This window comes from Melospiza melodia, chromosome 3 (genome assembly GCF_035770615.1).
Source record: "Melospiza melodia melodia isolate bMelMel2 chromosome 3, bMelMel2.pri, whole genome shotgun sequence".
Lineage (NCBI taxonomy): Eukaryota > Metazoa > Chordata > Aves > Passeriformes > Passerellidae > Melospiza > Melospiza melodia.
The window spans coordinates 8,866,797-8,887,494 of record NC_086196.1 but is presented as its reverse complement, the minus strand read 5'-3'; the positions used below and the strand labels follow the sequence as shown (position 1 = coordinate 8,887,494).

The 20,698-nt window shown below is 36.4% G+C and overlaps 1 protein-coding gene across 1 annotated transcript in view; it reads right to left on the bottom strand.

The window, feature by feature from the left end:
- Nucleotides 1-1,745: 1,745 nt before the first annotated feature.
- The window catches only part of TPO (thyroid peroxidase), a 36,936-nt gene continuing 17,983 nt past the window's right edge, over nt 1,746-20,698 (bottom strand). Inside the window, exons 7-13 of the mRNA XM_063153411.1 lie at nt 17,731-18,246; nt 12,007-12,265; nt 11,312-11,482; nt 10,371-10,608; nt 6,547-6,755; nt 5,107-5,277; nt 1,746-1,929 (exon numbers count right to left, since the gene is read on the bottom strand). Coding sequence (XP_063009481.1) covers nt 1,769-1,929; nt 5,107-5,277; nt 6,547-6,755; nt 10,371-10,608; nt 11,312-11,482; nt 12,007-12,265; nt 17,731-18,246 — 1,725 coding nt within the window. The 3' untranslated portion in view covers nt 1,746-1,768. The remainder of the gene's footprint in view (nt 1,930-5,106; nt 5,278-6,546; nt 6,756-10,370; nt 10,609-11,311; nt 11,483-12,006; nt 12,266-17,730; nt 18,247-20,698) is intronic.

Sequence of the window (20,698 nt, the reverse complement as noted above, 5' to 3'; positions counted from 1 at the left end):
CATCAGGAAACTGGCACTGGGAGGCTAAGTGGGCACTGGTATTGTTTGTGGAGTCTACACACGGAGAGAGTTGAATGCTGTCTTGACATGGTCCTGGGCAACTGGCTTTAGGTGATCTAGCTTGAACAGAAGAATTGGGCAAGATGAACTCCAAGGGTGCCTTCCAACATTAACCATTCTGTGATTCTATTTTTAAGCACTAGATCCCACAGAGCACCTTTTCTTCTTGTCTCCTTGATCTACTTCTGTCAGAAAGCTGTCAGTACCCTCCAAAAATCTTCTAGATTGCATGTGCCCTGCTGTGCTGTCCTTACAACTGTGGGTAAAATTCCTCATGAGGGCCAGGGTCTGTGGACACAAAGATTCTTTCAGTTGTTTGAAGAAAGACCCATCTATTGCTTCCTGATCAGGAAGTCCATAGCACATACACACTGCAACAGCAGCCATATGCCAATGCAGTGTCCTCATGTTATCTTTGTTGCATTCAACACCAGTGAATTAAATTAAATTCTTTAAATAAAGAAATTAATGTAAAGAATTAAATTGATCACTTTAAATTAATCTGAAAGCAGATTTTTGTCTCTGAATTTAGAGGAATAAACAAATGTAGCCATGGTTGATTGGATAAAGGAATAAATAATAAAGTTAAGAAACACCTAAAAAAAAAGTGGGGGTTTTTTCTATTTTCTGATTCAGATGGAACTCTGAATGGCTACCACTATGAATTTTTAGTCTAGTCTCATAAAAATTAGGCCCTGAAGATTTGCATTTGCTTTTTCTACAGCAAGAGAGAGGTAGGTCCATACTGGCAACCTCCTGTTGGGGAAGCTTTTCTACTGGAATGTCTTCTGGGCTAGTGCAGTCTCCCATTGTACTTCACTCCTGGGCCTTTGATGAAGTCATGTGGCCTTGCTTAAGGTGTCATTTTTAAGAATGCGGTCTCACTGGTTGGATTGCTCATGTGACCCTGAAATACAGCTGTAAAATTGACTGGATATACCTCACATAATTGAAGAGATGTTTGTTTGCAACTAAGTTTTTTGGGTTTTTTTCCCCTGTGGAATTATGATCTTGTTTCCTTAGAGCAATTAATAATAAGGGACAGTGTAGTCCCACATCATAACCAAGGAGTTGCTGAAACAGGAAGAAAGTAATTGGCTACCAGTGAGATTCAGTGTGCTTATGATTGTGTGGTGTACAGCACTCTATCTGCAAGAACTGAGGGGTTTAAACATTGTGTGCTTCCCTTGGGCACTCAGGTAAAGCAAATACCCATCCACTTGAGTTTGAATTGTAGGTTTCATGGAGGTTTCCCCAGAGCAGGTATTGCTCAGCTTTAGAGGGCAACTGCACTCATATTCCCCCTAAACTTCTACCATACAGCTTCCATGCATGCTGAGAAGTAGAAAACCCCAAGAAAATGCGTCATTTCTGCTAGCTCTGAAAGGGTTGACAGTTTTGAAATGTGTCAAGTAGAACTTAGTTAATATTTAAATGCTGAATTTAGATACTGACTAGGAGAAACTGAGACAAATTTGATTCCCTCCTCATATGCACTGTCAGGAAATACTTAGTGGTTCATATGCAATAGGAATGGAAATGAAAAGCTTATTTATGTATCAGAATTATTTATTCAACACCTTCATTTACAGAATCTGTATCTTTATGCCCATGGGTGTGTAGAGATTTTTCACATATGCTAACAGGTCTTCAATAAAATGTAATCTGATGAATTTTTACAGCATTGTAAAGTGGAACAAAGAACATTTTAATGGACAGTAGGTTCACAGCCATTACCAATGCATGTTCTTCCATCTTCTGCCAGCTTGTAGGGATCAGTGTGGAGACATTTGTAGCTGCCTTTAGTGTTAATGCATATAGCAGAAGGATGGCATGGTGGATTAATTTCATTTTCACATTCATTGATGTCTGCAAAATAAGTACACACTGATCAATAACAATTACAAATTACAAAGGGATTACTAATTTCTCATAAATACTTTTTACAAGGATTCATAAATGAAAGGCATTGTACATTTTCAATGAGACAGATGATAAAAATCTGTTTTGTTACTGTTTAAAGGACAAAATACAGGGTTGTTATTGCTTTGTTTTGATTTTTTGTTTATTTGTTTTAAAGCTGGAGATGATGAAAAAAAAATGTTGCTTTCATAATCCTCCAAAAGCCACAAATGGAAATTGGATGAATTTTCAAAAATGCAAATCCTAAACTTGAGAGCTCTTCTTGCATGTGTTTATGTCCTAAAATTTGACTTTATTCTCCATAAATGTTTTCATCCTGTGCTCTATAGACATAATGAAAATAATAATGCAGACACAGTTCTGTACACATCCACGCATGATTTTGAGAAGTCAAATTTTCAGGTTAGCTTTGGTTACAAAATTTATAACCACAATTTGTGATATCACTGCAAGAATGGTTGTTTCAAGATGGTATATAAATTCTGTAAAATGACAATATCCTAGCAGAATGTTGAGCAGATAAACAATTATCCACTGGAAAATGTGCATACACATACTGTTCTTGCAGCCTTTCAAGATCTTTCACTCTCACTTTCTGGTCATGCGATGAAATGGTAAACAGCAGTTGCATATTTTTGCAACTTTCTTCTTTCTATGTAATATTTACTTGCATGAATGAATTTAGTTGACTAAAAGTAGGTGTCCACCGTTATTTTAGGTACTTTCCAATTGGTTCTGTATATCTGACACCTTGTTTAATGTTTCTGACCAGTGGACCTGTGAAACATTGCAAAACCATATGTAGACAAGTAGTCAAGTCTTCAGTGTCTTCTCTTTTTGGTTTTATTCCTTTCCTTCTCTATCACAATGTTTGATCTACTACTTCAATGCTAGTAGTTATTTTCAATCAGTATTAGAAATTGACCTGTATTTACTGACTTAGTTTATCATTGTCACTGAGACCACTTTCCATCATCAGAAATAGGATCAGCCTGATTCTCTCACATTTTAGTACAAAAAAGTAGCTGTGCATAAAGATAGTTGTCAACTAAGATGGTCAAAAGACTAACATGGAGGAAAAAATCTAAAACTTCAGAACCTTTAAGAAACACTAACTTTCATAACACTTCTTTGAAGCAGGAAAAGAATCTGTTGTTCAGGATGAAGATTTCTGTGTATTACTCACTTCAAAACTAAATTTTGAGTCAATGTTCACTGCCTTAATCATCATCCAGGAAAGAAAACCTGCACCTTTGCCTGCATTGTAATTCAAATGTGCCAATTCCACTTCTACAGATACGTAGTCATGCTCTCTGCTAAGTAACTAACACTTCTTCATCACTAAATAGTGCATGTCAGATCTGACCAGTCCACCCTGCTAATCAGAGAGCAATAGTTTACTAAATCAAAATAGTCATCTATCAGGAGTATGACATCACTTAATATAAAGGAAGGTGGCATATTCTAGCACTAAATGACTTCCTGAATCAATAGAAATGATTTCAGTCAAAGCCCAAGTTAGTAAGCGGGAATTAACAGCTCTCAGAATCCTATGCTTTTGCCAACAAGCCACTCTGTCTTTTCCAGAGCAGCATATAATTTTGAAACCATCTGCAGAAATGCTAAGCTCTATCCTCCTCATTATATTGCTTGATTTATCCCTAATTTGCTGAATATTTAAAAGAATGGGAACATATTGCACAGGCATGCGTGGAACAAAGTGCTTTCTACTGTAAAACTCAAGCAGCATCTGCATAAGTGGGTTTTGATGGTTTTTCCTTTAATAAAGGAATTGCTTTTTTAATATATGCAGCAGCTTGTTTTCCTATAGCAGATATACAGTCTTTTGTTTACATTACTGAACATATTAAAAGAAACTAGGACAAGGAATGATTCGCTCATTTAACTTATTTATTCCATTCACTGCCAGAACATTAATCTATTGAAAAGGTTTTATTATAATTCATTTAACAGCTTTATTTCTTTATATAGTATTTATGTGGGAGGAATTCAGTGGATAAATAGGGTGTGAATAAAGGAAAGAGCTGCAAATTTCATTTGACTTTTTCCATACCAGGTATACAATTAGAATGAAGAGCTTTCTATTCCGCTATCACAGAAATACCGATAAGCAGACTTTATTGTGGATGAGCTGCAGCACTTGCACTCAAATTATTTTACCACCATCCATAATATATTCTGAAACACAGCCTTTTTGGGTTTAGTTTTCTCTCATGTTCTTATAAAGCAGAGGAATGTGAATGTGCACCCACACACACACTTACATATCTACATATATATGTACACACAGCACCATTATAAAAGCACACATTTGAAATGTGAAAAGAGAATTCATTCTTCATAACATGAAGAGTGAAAGTCTTGAAAAATTTGCCACATTCTCTTTCTAACCTATTCTATTAAACAGTAAAAGGCAAAAAGAAAAGAGAAGATTAAAGAATTATTAAAATAACAGAAAAGATTTCCTGTGAAAATGTGCTAGAAATATGTCCTTTTGCTGAGTTTTTCACCCGCTCTACTTTTGTACCTGCAGAAGTAATTAACTTCTGGCAAATCTTTTCACAGCTATTTGGGAGAGGGAGGTTGGACATAAAGTGATTATTAGTTTCCTTAATTTCATTTATTCACTTCACAGAATGTTTTTTTTTCACTATTACTAAAATTATTAGGATGACACATGACCTAGTGGTGCATAGTTCAACTTTTATCTAGAGTATCCATTGAAACAATGCCAGAAAAATGACAACTATCTGTCATGCTGTTATGTTCAATGTAGGAGGAAGCAAAGTATAATTCTGATTTGCTGCCTTTTTCCTCACTTTCTCCTCCCCCTCCCTCCCACTGGTTGTTAATAGACTTGATTTTTGCTTAATCGGGCAATTTTTAGTGCCATTTTCCTATCATCAACTTGATTGCTGAATCAGGATGGGTAGAAATTGAGATAGAGATTCTGGGAGAGGGTTTCACATTTTTGTGCTATTACACCTATAACCCCAGGATGCTAACTACAAGAAAGCATAGGAGTGAATTCACATCTGATGAGCTATGGTGGACATTTGATGTTAGAAAACTCATAAATAAATAAATAATAATAATAGATACCTATACAATCTGGGGCCTCAAAGTTCCATCCTTTGCTTGTGCAGGTTAATTGTTCTTCTCCTTGTAACTGAAATCCATAGTGACATGTATAGGTCACTGTAGATTTTCCAGATTCTGAGCAGTATACAAAATCACCATTTTCCACACTCTTTGGTGTTCCACATAGTTCATCTACAAATAGAAAGTCTGTATTACAGGCTTTTAAAACATTAAACATTTGATATCCCATGTCAAACTATGACATCCCCTTATACTTACAAATGGATGGTATTCTTCATTACTGTTATAAACATTACCTTCAGTGAAAATTTTCACATGTTTTAAGGTGATCAAGGCTTTCATTGTTCATTTATGGAAAAGAATTTATATGGGATACAACATGTTTGACTTGTGATCCTCACAAAACTAGCATTGCAACATAAGAAGGACATGGGCCTGTTGGATCAAGTCCAGAGTAGGGTAACACAGATAATCAGAGGGCTGGAGCTGGAGGGGCTGGAGCACCTATCCTTTGAAGAAAGAGGCTGAGATAGCTGGGGTTGTTGTTGCAGCCTGGAGAAGAAAAGGCTCCAGGGAGACCTTTTTGCAGTCTCCTAATTTAACCAAGTCTTTTCAGAATAATTGGCACAAAATTTTTACCAGAACCTCTTGCAATAGGACGAGGGATAACGTTTTTAAACTAAAAGAGGGATGATTTAGATTAAATATAAGGAACAAGTTTTTTACAAGAGCATTGTAGCAGCAATCCCCTGAACAGGGAATAATGAGCATTGACTCCATGATTGCAGAAGGCTGATCAATCACTTTATTGTTACTGCTACTACATTACTCTATCCTATACTATATTCCACTATATGAAAAACCCATAACCCTTGCCAGACAGCTTTGACCTAATTGGTCAATCAATCAAAACACCATCACCAGAGTCCAATTAAGAAATCACTCTTTGGTAAACAATCTCCATAACACATTCCACATGTGCACAACAACAGGTGCAGCAAGTAGAGATATGAATTGTTTTCTTTGAGCTTTATCACAGCTTCCCAGGAAAATCTTGGAAGAGAATTATGTCTGTCTCTGTTCAGAGAATATGTCATTGCCACACAAGAGTGCTCAAACACTGGCACAAGTTGTCCTGAGAAGTGAATGCCCCATCCCTGGAAACATTTGGATTCAGATTGCACAGGGGTCTAAGAAATTTGATATAATTGAATATGTCCTTGGTCATTGCAGGTGAGTTGAACTAGATGTCTTATAAAGATCCCTTCCAAGCCAAAATGTTCTATGATTCTATAATCCCACTTCTAAGTGATAGAAATACTAAAGGTCTCACCCAGACCAGTAATTTAAGATCTTCCAGAACCAAGGTCAGAACTTCAACTGCTCTTTACTGTCCCTCCCCTCCCTTCCCCTCCAAAATGATTGGTAACTACAGATTACCTTCCTGATAAAATTCTTGCCAAGCTTCTAAATTCATCCCAGGTATATTGTTACAATGCTTAAAATCCTGTGGAAACTTTCCAAGTTGAAAAGCATCTGCTGGCACTTCAGAAATTCCTGTGTTGTCACAAATCACGCGGGACAGTGAATGTTTTTTGAGTTCCTGCTTTTGAGCTTCTGTGAAAACATCATCATTTTCCCACCAAAATCTGGAAAGAATAATATAAACTTTTTCTGAAAATATCAAATTCAAAGGGCTGGCTATTTTTACTTACGCAGTAAGTAAGTATGTTATATAAAAGACCAAAAATAAGAATTACAGTAAAATAGGTGAATATAACAATAAGAAGAGTAAATGCGATGACCATACAGAACCAGTCCTAAAAAGGCTAGTGTGAGTCTGATATGCTGGTAAACTTGGGTCTTGCGTTAAAGCCAACAGAATTGCTTTTCATTGATTAAACTGGTCCACAAAAAAAGTTACAATCCTGAGACAAAAACTTGAGACAGACTTGATTGGACTGGATCCTTACTCCTATGCACATTGATATGTGCTGTTCACTCATAAATTGTTAAAGCATAAATTACAGAAGACTGAGAGGAGTAACCATAATAGATTTCCCCATACTAAAGCTTTTGAATTCTGCTTGCTCTTACTGAATGGTTGCTAGGAAAACAGGTATTGTTGAATGTTTCTCTGGTTAACTAGGACCATTTAATTTGCTAAGAAACCTGTAGATATGCAGATTAATTATAGCAGAAAAACATAAGATAGTAGTTATGTTTTTGATCATACAAAAAGTAAGCTAAGAGGACTGTCTGGAATAGACAAGACCTGTTTATTTTTGTCAGGAGTGTGGCATCAGAGCAGAGGAACCATTTGGTGCTACAAAAATGTATCTATTAAATGGTGACATTATATAAAATATATATGTATGCATACACATATACATTCAAAGGTTAAAGGAAAGAAAACAATGAGGGGAAAAGGAAAGACAAACATTTCTATATAAAGAAGTGTCATTAATGGCAAAAATACTTCTGGAGAGCTTGATTTAAAATCTCTATTAGTAAATTAAATGGTGATAAGCACTGCTACACTGCCTAGTTCCCTGTGGTACTCAGGCCAGGCCAGTTAGGATTTTCCCAAATGCTAGGCAGGATTTGGGGTAACATGCCTGAGCACAGTCAGCAGTAGAGTATGGGAGTGATCACACTATAGAAACTGAGCTCAGGTTTAACAGAGGACTTATGATTCATAATACAGGGGGCTGATGGCTGAGGCTTCTAGAAAGTCTGTGAGTTTGTGGGGTTTTTTTCCTGAATAAAACAGAACAGCAATATGGACTGTGGACTCTATGCAAACCTGGCACATGTGCAGTATTTGAAGATTTTTATGAGCTGCCTGTAAAGGTGCCATACAGATGGGAAGTCTGATAGTTGTGTTTGTGTTGTGGGGAGGATGAGGACTGCCAGTGTGCCCTAGGGTGGCTTTTCAAGGCAAATTGGATCCTGCTGCCAACAGGAGCATATCTGGTGGATAAGGTAAGTGCATGTGAAATTTTGGAAAACTGGCTTTATTTCTAGGCCAATAGTTATCTTCAGAAGCCTAATTTGTTAAAAAACCCATCCCACTTTGCCTAAATTGAAGAAGGAGGTACAGAACCAGGGGTGGAGCAAATGTTCCATACCTCAGCAGCACTGTGGCAAGAAATGGGGAGAGATGGGGGGGCTAAAGGGGAAAAAAGAAAGAAATTCCTCCTATACCTCACCTGCACACTGTTCCTAAACTACTCAGAGCATCCTGAAACCTCTCTCATGATTCCAAGGCCACTTCCTATAAACAAAGCTATCAAAGACATTTCTCCACTCAGCTCTACATCTGTCACATCCCCTTTCATGTACATTAAAACCTATTCTACTTTCATCACAAAATTCAGTTTTATCTACGGGTCTAGATGAAAAATGATTTTTTAATATACCAAAGAGATAGGTGTTTACTTTAACAAAAATTTTGGTTTATTCAATTCTTTCTGCATCAGGTGACCAAATCCCTTTGCGAGGTATGTCAAAACTTCAGAAATTTTGCCCAAATATTTCAAATACTGAGATTGCAAAAATGCTCAGAGGAGGAAGAGGTGGAAGAAGGCTGATGGATCAGAAACAAGTTATTTCAGGTGATGTGGTTAAGACATTGCCTGAGTAGGTAGAAGAAAACCTTTTATTTTTTGTGAGATTACTGAAAAAATTATTTAGGGCTATCAGAATTCTGAGTTTAGATGACAATTCCAGGTAGTCCTGATTTCTGAACTTAAAGAATACATTAGAAGAATTACTTTTAAATCCCTGCATACAGACCTGTCAATTGGGATATCTAGTGTATGCAGTGTCCCTGGTGCAGTTATAGGTAATGCCCAACACTACCTGGCCAGATGCTTTTCCATTATTATGTGACAACTATAATGTGTTGTCATATACTTCTAAATTCTCTTAGGTGGTTTCTTTGTTATTAATGACAGAATACCATTTAATATTTAAGTTAACTGCCACAAACTTTGTGGCAGAAACCCGGGGAATTCTTTTATTGTTAGAGCTCTCTTTTTCTCAATTTGGAGTTAATACATTAAATTAGGCTTATGTTTATTTAATTCATGTAGCATTATAAGACACTGAATGTTAAGTAACTGTGTAAGGTACTGAATAATAGAATGGAGGATGAAAAGACTTCCATAGATACTCCTTCCTCAGATAGGGAAAACTATGCCTGTACAATTCAGAGGACTTTCAGCCATGTTTTTAACACAGATGAGTAGAATGTTTGTTGTCTATACAGTTTCTGCAAATGAAATGTTACCTTTATGATTAGCATTGCTTTTTCTTGTGAGCTAATTAATTAACATTTTTTAAAGTTCAGATTTAAATTCTGCCTTGGATGATTATTTCCATAATGGTTATTTTCCATAACAGTGACTTAGAGGAGCTTAAAGGTCATTGTAAGAACCAGAAGTACTTAAACACCCCTGCTAGCATGGTGTGAGCAGTTTTAAATTAGTTGTCTCATAAGATCCAAAATTACTGCCACAAGTACATGACAGAAATAAAAAAAAGTTTGGTTTTTTAATTGCTTCATGAGCAGAAGCAAGATATAAACTGCTTCTTGTGCCCTGTTGTGACCTAAAGCTGCATTCCTCCTGCTTTTCTGGTATGAAGGATTGTACTGGCACAAGATCCTGGTGGCACTTGTGCAGGGTTGGTTGAACTGACATCCTATGCTGTGTCCAGTGAGGTAACTCTGGGAACACTATGCAGTCCCAATTCACATAAGGCCAAGTATGTGGTGTTTTTATTATCCCCTCTATGAGGACTGAATTGCAGCTTTTTCCTATCCCTTCTGACTTCTCTGCAGTTGCCAAAGAAAAATATTGAGGTTCTTCCAGCCCCTGAGCCCAGTGCAGCCCTCAGGGGGAATAAATCCTGCACAGTCCTACATCCATCCCTGCAGGAGCTACTGGCCCCTGACACAATTAACTCCTGGTGGCACCTTGCATTTTCAGCAGGAGTGCTCAGCTGGAGTGCTGAGGAGTTTTCAGCAGGAGTGCTCAGGACACCTCAGTACCATAGAAACAAAAAAATTCCATGTCATCTGTAATTGAGACTATGTAGCAGCCAAAGAAGAAAAATCAAAAGCTCACCTGACAAAACTGAGGGAGCTAAGACAAAAATGTGCAAGGGGTAGAGAATGATTTGTTTGAAGCATATTTAAGTGGCTGTAAAATCTCCATTGCTACTGCGTTTCTACAGAATTTGACTCGTAATAAACTCACCGGTCACCATCCCTTAGTGCTTTCATTTGCTTTCCAATTATACATGCAAACAGGGGACCAGTCCTTGCACCTGGAAGAAAGTCTTCCATGAGACCACCAAGCCAAACATCAATGTTGTTAGGATTATGGTACAATTCCATGATTTTTTCAGTGACATTGGGATTGGTTATTACTGTATTCAGGTCAGCGTGAGTTTCCAGTTTTGGCAAGCCACAGAATTCTCGCCATTCATTGTAACCTGCAAATGTGATGTTTAAAGGAAGATTAGATTTGTCTGTTAGACATGATATATGAAATTTAAAAATTTATAAGGACTGGATTTTGACAATCTTGATCATAGTCATAGACAAGTATAAAAAAGGTCTACTATTACTGATTAAATTGATGAGAGAAATTATGGCAGGCTCTGAATTAAGCTCCAGCAGTCTTTCTCTAAGCAGGTTTATCCATGGTCTGATGGGCTATTAACTCCTTGACTGTTAGTTAAATCTTACCCTGGGCTGACTGGAGTAAAAAATGCAAAAAACAGTGACAAACATGTAATTATTCTCAAAATGCAGAGTGTACCTAACTAAGCCATCTATAGCGCTCCTGAAGACATCTGTCAACACCTTCTGTGGTTGGTGGAGCTGGTGAGGCTGTGCCTGAACTGACCTATCCCACAGGCTGGGGACTGCCTGCTGATGGGGAGTGGCTTCTTCAGGCAGAAAGCCCCACTTCTCACAACTGGTTCCAGCTGGTTTTAATCTGGTTTTAATCTCAAAACTGTCAAATACTTTCCATCAAAGTTAAGAATATTAGCAATGTATATTTTAAAAGAGCCTTAACTGACTTTTCTGATTACAAAAGCTACTATTTAAAAGTTTATGATTACATCCCAAATATAAGCAGTTATACTTCAGTAAGCAGTTGGAAGAAAAACTCAAGAAAAATCAATAGACCTGGGAGTCCATGATCACGGCCACGTTGTAAATTCAATGACGATAAATCAAGTGAACCATTATTGGACAGCACAAACAGTTTTTCTGTTAACTCCTCATTCAGCAGTTGATCTTGTACCTGTAGTTTTGCTGGATGTGCTAGAAGACCCCTTATTAAAGGATCCAAGCCTCCTTTAAAAATTAAAAAATGATGCTATTATAGCATATATGTAAACCATTATAACTTTCTTAGCAAATGTGAATACATATATGTTTCCATGTTTTTAAAACATTGTCCACATAGGTTTTTACATTCAGACACATGCAAAAATCTCCTTTAGTTTAAAGAAAAAGTAATTGTGGTATGAAGGAGGAGCTTCATCTTCTTCAGGTATAAAAGAACTTGCAACCTGTTAATAAATTCATACACAAAAAATTCCAGAAATATCTTCATCATCACTCATCTTTCTATTGCTGATATATCAAACTGGCTTGATCTGCAGAGTAATGTTCTTCCAATTTAGTCAAATATTTAATTGAGAAAAATAATTCAAGTTCTTTTTAGTGCTCTGGAACCCAGTCAACAACTTTAAAAAATGATTTAATTAAATAAATGCTCCAATTCCTAATTCAGGATAAGTTACTTTGAAAATGTTATAGTATTCTGGGGAGAAAAAGACCAAAGAACAACAGAAGCAGTTTAAATAAGACCATACCTTCTTTAATGAGTCTCCAGGGACTAAAGAAAACTTGATGCAAATGAAGATTTGGGAGTTCAGGATCATCTAAATACTGTGGATTCAATCGCCTTACTGTTGGTTGGATTGTTGCATGACCAAAACGAAAAGCAGCTGTTGAAAATACATTAGAAACTGTAGGATTCACTGTGGGATCATAACCTGTATAAAGGCCAATATACAGATTAAAAGCATCTGGACCAATGATTTTGGGAATGTAATCTCTTAAAGTAATAATCTGAAAGAAAAGAAAAAGAAACATATTTCAGCTTTTCTATAGATGAATAGTAACTAATCCCAGGTGCTAAATGCTTTTTTTCTTCGTTCATCTGTGCCCAAGCATTTGGCATAAGTAAGAGCAGTATTACCTGGAAAACAATATCAGTCTTATTTTTGCAGCAAGGGGACAAATGACCAGAGAGAACTGGTGGTGCAGCTCAGAGCAGTGCAGCAGTCAGGCCCTGTTAGGTCTTACCATAGATGCTAGACCAAAGCCTCCTGAGCAGAGATTACCAGTGCTGCTCATTTACAAACCACAGGGGTAATCCAGCTCACAGGAGGTGCATTGAGATTAAAAATGTAAGTTATAATGGCCTTAAAAATGGCAATGAAGGCAAGAAGGACTATGATATCTTTCAAGAATGCTTTCTGATGTGAACAGATGCTATTTTCAGGCATATGTTTGTGACACAAATCCTTTTTTTTTAAATTTGAAATGATGAGGCTTTAAAATACTGGTGCCCAAAATCTCCCTGTAGACATTTTATACTAAACTTAAACCAATTTATAGACTTCTAAAAAATACACTTCAAAAATTAAAAGACTGATAAACACCTTCTGTCAAATGCTTTTATAATGTAATAGTATTATAGTGGCATGGAAAAGCATAGGAGTAATCATGACAAAAGGAAAGAGGGGAAAATATTCTAATGTACCAAATAAAATGAAAATGCATTATAGGTTAAAGATTATGCTGAACTCAATAAAGCAATATGAGATAAATATGAAGCATAATGAACTCAATAAAGTACCTCATAGATTCAATATAATATGCAGTGAATATATGGACAAATGTACTTTGAACTTGATATAGTGCATATTGAAAAACTAGCTGGCATAAAATGACCTTATAAAAAACTTGTATTTTTATTTTAGGCACAGAGCACAGACAAGCAAACCTTTCCACAATTTGATCACTTTCCTCAGAAAGTAGCGGTTTAGTTTTTCAGGTTAGGTTGTGCAGTGAACAAAATATGTAAAAGACAGTATGTTAGAATCCCTTTTGCATCTCCTTTAATGCAGCATATGAAACAAATGAAATTATTGCAAGAAACTAATACTGACACTGTCATTTGAAAAGCTAATCTTTTGCTTTATTCATAAAGGTTTTGCAAGACAGCAGTTCTAATTTTAGATATAGTTTTTACAATCAAAGACCTCATGGAGGAGTAGGTTAGTCATGGATACAAAAATCCTGGCATGACTAATTATTTGGCTTATTTTAAATGAAATCCCTAGCTAAGCTGCTCAGAAAGGCCAGACTCCCTGAAGGAAAGGGCAACTCAGATTTTCCACTTGCTCCAGAGGCAACGTCTTCATTTCTAATTGCCTTGATAGGGAAAGAGGGGTTGCCATTTCAAGACACAAAAATTAAAAGGCTAAGGGTAAAAAGGGGTCTCATGCCTGCCTCCCCTCCCCTAGGAGAGGCATCTGTTTGATAGAAACATCCAAAGGCTAAATGAGGCTCCATCAAGTAGAGGTGAGTTTTAGACCATACAGGCTAAAGTTGTTACTAATACAGAAAAATAAAATACTGCTTCTGGAAGATGCCAAAGAAGCCCATATGAAATGGCATCAAGCATTTGTGTATAGTCTCTGGATGTGGACTAATTTGTCTGTGTGAAGTCAAGGAAAGGCTCACTACAGGTTCCTACAACTGACTTGTATATAAATTTGAAAGAAGATGTTAAGAGCTGACAAGCATCAAAATTATTTTTGTTAAAATTCTTTTGCATGCAGTTCCTTCTCTCAGATAATGACATAAAATGTTTATTTGCTTGCATAAATAAGCACAGTACTTTCTTTCAGTAGAGTATTCTTTCTTTAAATGAGATTCTCTTGTGGAAACAAAGGAATGTGCTTGTTACAAAATATGTCAATAAAATCAGACAGCAAGCGACTCTATGGGAAAGAAATCACAAGCTAGCATAATGAATGGCTCCATCATTTCTGGCTTACTTTGAGTCTGTTTGTTAAAAAAATGTTAACTTTTGTGTGTTTGCAGGAGCATTAGGAATGTATGTGGATATCCTAAGTCTGAACCTGCAAGTTACTGCATGGTCTCAACTCTGTCACATGAGATTTATGAGATTAGTGGTAATCCAGATTCCTCTTAGGCTACATTCATCACCTCATAGCATCACATCCAAACTCTGCAGAAGGCTCATGAAGAAAACAATTTTAATCAGTAACATCAATATTTCTACTATCTCATGACAGTCGTTGTTCCAACAGTTTAATTTAGTGGAAAATTATGACAGATGAGCACTGTGTTTTAAACAGAGGCCCATATGCTTGATGCTTTAATATGACCTTTTTATTCTATATAACCATATATTAACTGAGAAATTAAGATCATTTAAATGCTATTCATTTAGTCATACCAGAGAAAATAAAACACTAATTTCTTAGCAATTCTGCCAATAATTTGGTAAGTATCCAGATAGAAACACCATCTGAGAGTCAGAAAAGGCTTTGTATAGATTTTGCATCATATCATGAATCCCATGTGCAGTTTACAGAAAAAGTAATTAAATCCTGACCTCTAAACAATAGAATACTGCAAGTCAGTCAGGATATTACTCTTAAAGGCAACACTCTTCTCATTCAGAAGGCAGAATTACAGCAAAACATTATTGTCAATTAGATGCAAAAGATCCAGAAATTCTTACCACTTTTCATAGGGTTCAGGAGACTTTCCTTTCAAAAGCCTCTACAAGTATACCCCAAAGTGGGTGGGAGTGGGGCACAATGGTTGGAACAGGTAAACAAAAAAAAAAAGGTTGGAGGAGTGAATATAAAAATATGTGAACCACCATAAGGATGAGTAAGGCCAAAAGCGTGTCTTGTCATTGCCATTGGCCAGCTGTAACTGTAGAGGAATGATATCTCACTGAGATAGTGTAGTGTCAATTAAATGAAGCTTCAGCACTTGGAAAAGATTGCAGAAAAAAATAGAGAACTATCAAATATAGCAATGATGTCTAATTCATTAAAGTGCTACTCATGGTTAGTTTGCAGTTCTCATTGAAAATACTAAAGGATTTACAGATGATGAAAATGATGTTAAAGTCCTAAACTTTTGGGTAAAAGGTGATTTTACAAGAGTTCAATTTTTAATAAAAAAAATGAACACATTATTATAGTTTTATTAATAGTCTAAACTATACACTTTATAAACATGAGTTCTGACATTATTCAATACATACTATTTTATAAGACATATCGTTTATCTATTTATTCTTTATAATTTCAAGTTCTGAGAGGAGCTATCTAAGAATCTAATTTCACATCCAAGCAGTTAATTTATATAAGTCTCAGAATAGAGACTTTAAACCACTTTCAACCCATGCCTTGGACCATGTAAGATGCTCAGAGAACACAAGCAGATGCAGAAGGAAGCGAAATAAACACCTACATGTACACTGAAAACTAAAGGCAGTTGTCACCTAAAATTGGGATTAAGTGGGAGCAACTGCATTCATTCAGAGATCGTTCTCTGGTACTAAATCTGGTAATAAATCAAAGAGAATTGGATTCAGATTGATCTGCAGAAGTCCTGCTCAGTCTGACTAGTGCCAAATAATCCATGTTTCATAATCCAAATGGCACATCGGGGGAAACTGTCTCCAGAAAGAGCAGCATAGGTGTGTGCAAACTTCGTATGTATGAGACAGTAATGTTAAGACTAGCAGTTGCATAATTGAACATTTTTCCTTCACATATTAAATGACAATGAAAAAATGGTTTTTTGCACAAAAGATGAGGTAAATAAGAATATGTCTTTAACACTGTATACTGCAGTATATTAACTTTATAAAGTTGAGCATGTGTCATTCCCATGAAATAGAAAGGACAGTTACTACTCCTTATCAGTGAAACTGTATAATGCAGCCAAAAAAAACTTGTTTTGTTCAGGATATCAACAGACAATTGCTATGTTTGCTAACTTTGGCAAGGTTCTATTATCAAATACTTGTCACTAGAGATATTTATGGTGCCAGAAAAACATCCAGGAAGAAAAGTATGGTCTAAATAGGTTTTTTTTGTCTTTATTCTAGAAAGAAGAAAAGGCTTTTTTATTCAATTCTCTATAATTACACACCCACAGGCAGGACTCGTGCTTGAAAGTATTCCTTCCGAAAAAAGAGAATTTTAGAAATGTCTAGCAACTGAAACAAAAGTTGATCATGGAAATCTCAAGGTAAGTTCAACCATAGCTGTCATTAGTGTGCCAGTTAACATACCACACTAATAGAGATACTCCAATTATCTGTCCTGAATGAATGTCTCTAAACCAGCTAGAGATAACTCAAACCCATTTCTAATGAGCCACAGGCAAATCTCATTAGTCTGTGATACCAGCAGAGATAATGAGCAGCGCTGATCCATGCAGTGCACAAAGCTGTTTCTTTCAGGCTGTTATGTTTGTGGTGCAAACCAGAAGGGTATAAATGCACAGAGATCTGCTTTTGGACTTGCAATTTTCTTCTAGCAAGTATTAACAACCATTCTGACTCTTCAATGCCATTCTTTTAATGAAAATGGCATATTTATGGCAGAGGAGCTGACTTGGTTAAAGCAAACAAAAAGCCAAACATTTCAAAAGAGCGGACTAAAAACAATAAAGTGAAGTATGTTACTTCTCTGAAGTTATATGGCTTTGAGTGCAAGTATTAATGCATTAGATAATGTAGGTGGTTTCTTAAAGGAAAAGTGCTTCATAATCTATTCCACTGTCTAAAAATTGTGGCAGAAAAAAGGAAAATTTTTTTATCGGAAAAGTGATGTTTTATTGCATCCTTCCCTAATTTATCTTCAAAAGAGTCTCCTTTGGTACTGAAAACAAAATATACTGTTAGAATCAGAAAACATGTCTAATGTAAGCATTCATATGGACTCTTCTGTATTTTGCCATTCTTATTTCTCCTGCTATCTCCTGTCAACAGTAGCCCCTGACATTTGTGCATTACTACTTCATTGAGAACTTCACTGGCATTTTTACATGGAGGATTTATTATTTATTATATACCTGTGAGAAAGTAAACATTTTGTACATTATATAAATACAGAGACGTACATTACTATTAAACAATTTCCCTTACCAAAAAAAAAAGAAAAAAAAATCTGAAAAGGCCTCTTTTATAGACAAAATAGACATTGGAGTTGCCTGCATAAATATGTATCAACTGTCATGAAAATCAGAGCACTAAGGTGCCTAGACAGACTAAGCACCAGGACATTGCATTTAGAAAGTGGAAAGCAAAACCAACTTTAAACATGCCATATTTGAAGCACCGAAATAGGTGGGAAAGAAAAGGTAGCGTGATCTCAAAAAACCCTCACAGAAGCATGTTTGAAGCTTTGTGAGCTCTCTTGTGAGACATTCATTGCAGTGTGTAGACAAGCAAGCCAGCAGCCCACCTGATGCAGAGCGCCGACAATTTTGCGCGTCTCTTGGTAGACGGTCTCGGCGCTCCAGTGGCCGTTGATGCGTTTGAGGGCTCGCGCCAGGCGGTTGTGCTCCCGCAGCCACAGCGTGTGCATGGCAGCCAGGGATGTCACCTCGCTGGAGCGGCCGTCCCCAGCCAGGAAACATTCCACCCTCTCACCTCCACCTGCGCTTGGGTCCTGCGCACAAGGGGATGGGATCTGGTCTGTAAAAGGCAGGTACTCCCGATGGTTATCATAATACTTTAAGTTTACTCTAAGAAGGCCTTCTTTGCTTGTTAAATTCCTCAGTTTGTTTTCAACAGCACGGGTACTGCCATAGACTGTAGAGGCATCAAGGAAAGAAGTTAAGCCATTGATCTGTTGTCTTGTATTTAGCACAGATGTATTTCCGAAGAGAACAGCATGATCACCAGTGCCGCATGCGGGAGATGAGCGGTAGAAGGGCAGGCAATCCATCCCTGCAGATAATGTATCATTGGTGGTTACCTGCATACAAAATAAGGATATTTTCTGAGGTGAGGAGAACAGCTGTGGATGCTGAATTGAGTCTTGTCTAAATATTTACCTTCTCTCTCTCAGTTTTTCATTGCTCAGACCTCATCTACTGGAGTGACATATTCTAAATATGTATAGATTGTTTTCCTTTAGACTGAAGGAAAAAGATGAATCTTTTTTACACAGAGACAAATAAACCCCAAAACGTTTACTCTATCACAAGCTATTGATGTAATACATCTACATCTAAATGAGTCTGGCTTTACAAAGAAAATTCATCATAAAATGTATCAGAGTGAAGACGTGAACATCTGGTCAAATTCTGTTCTACTGAAGAACAACTGAAACAGCAGGTTCACCTGTTTGCATCAAAACATAATGAGTTTCAGTGTCTGAAGCAGCACTCTGTAAAAGCTTTGGTTCAATGCTGAATTCTAATCCAGCTTCTTAACTAAAAAGGACAGACGTAAATATTCATTCTGCTTTCTGCCAGTCCCCCACAAGTCTTCTGCTGCATTATTTTGCTGCAACAGCTGTCTTACAAGTACTGAATTCTGACCATCTTTATAAAAAGCAAAGGCTGAACATAGACTTGGCTAAATGAAAGATTGCCCAGTCCTTTATTGATTTGAACCCCACGCAGTTGAGACACTGAGGTCAAATAATGAGGTTCAAAAATCTGACTAAGAGAAAATAAATGTTTTGTACAGACACCTGAGCTAACCCTTATTTGTATTCTATCTGCTTGCTTTTCATTTTTCAGAACTCTCCGGCAGAAGACAGTGAATGCTGCATATGTGATGTAATTTCTTCTTCATTTTTCTAATAATGCAGAGATCAGTCTGCAAAGATAGAACAGTCATTAAATTGGGGTTAACAGTAACAAAGCAACTTTGGAGTGAAATTAATTAACTTTATATATTAACTTTACCTCACATGTTAAACCAAGTAAAATCTTCTTGCTACTGAGAGCTCATGACAGTAGAGATTGATAACAACAAATCATTTACATTAGGAAATGGTTTAATTTTGTTTGGTAAAGAAATTCTACCATTATTTCTTCATTGCCTAGGTTTTAGCAAATCAAGGTAGGTTATGTTTGAAGAAAACAAGTAATTTTTTCTACTGATTTTTGAAATCAGTAATTTCTCTGTCTTGTGTTTTCTATTTAGTATTTGTTATTATGTCTTTTGCTATTAGTGTGGCTTCTTTTTCCCTTCAGCTGGTAATGTAAGCAGGTAGCTCATCTCATAATACAAATATCTGAACTTGACAGCCACAGCCCTGTATGTGTTTGAGTGTGTCCTGCTTCTAGTCATCAGGAGATATTCCAGGAAGAATTCAGATATCACCGAGAAAAGAATGTAGGAGATGCCTTTATGCTGTTAAACAGCAAGGCTCACAGCAAAACATATAAACACTGAATAAAGTTCATACTGGATAATCTTTATTAAACTGCCTCTGCAATTTCAATTCAATCTGTTCTGGTCCCAGTGGAGAAAAAACAGCAGTAATGAACATTAAGGGACTGGCAGAGCTGCATTATGCTGTCTTTTCCCTTTTCATAGGATTAGTAGTTTGCAGCCAATAGCTGAATGTATAAAATAGAGGTTCCTTCTATTATTATTTAGAGACATTAAAAATAATCTGAGTGAAAAAAGAGACCCTTTTCTGCTGAAATGGGTACTGAGTAACATTTTTTTTCAAAACTGATTACTGAAATTATTGTGATTCTTTTTTGTGTATAATTCTAGAGGGAAAAAATTGCAACAGAACCCTGATTGGCCACAATAATTTTCCTGTATAGCTGCATGTTAATTTAAATGGTTATTATATATGCATGGTCAAACCTAGTTATGGTGAAATTCTTCTATGTGAAGGAAAATGAAAGGTAATAATTGTTTAAATGTACTGCAATCTCTAAACTGTTATTTCAGTTAAAGAAAAATCTTGCTTATTTTGAATTAATCCTGTGGGAAATGACCTTGTAAATGGTTTTTTTACTGTAGATTTTAAAGAAAACCTAGCTTATGGTCTCTGAATGTTTGAAAAAAAGGAAAATAATAATGCTTGAAGAAGAGTCTATGATCCCATCTGACAGCAAGCTGCTGCTTCTGAAACAGAAGAAGGCAGGAACTCACTTTGCTGGTTGTTGAGTGTAGATGACTGATCTATTTGTAGCTGAGACAGTAACCTGTCATGTTACATGTCACATTTTTCAAATCACCTCAATTTTCTGTGGCTCTGTTTCTTTTCCACCTTTTTTTACTAAAAAAAGGAAACTGTCAGCTTTTCTGGATTGCATCATGATAAATGTATGCGTCGTGTCTATCTTAGCAGCAGCAGCGTAATTAATACTGAATAAAGTCAGTAGCTCTCTTATGAAAGCCTTTCTAATGCTTCTTAATGTCTCAGCCCTACCTGAAATAATAATCTGAGGAAT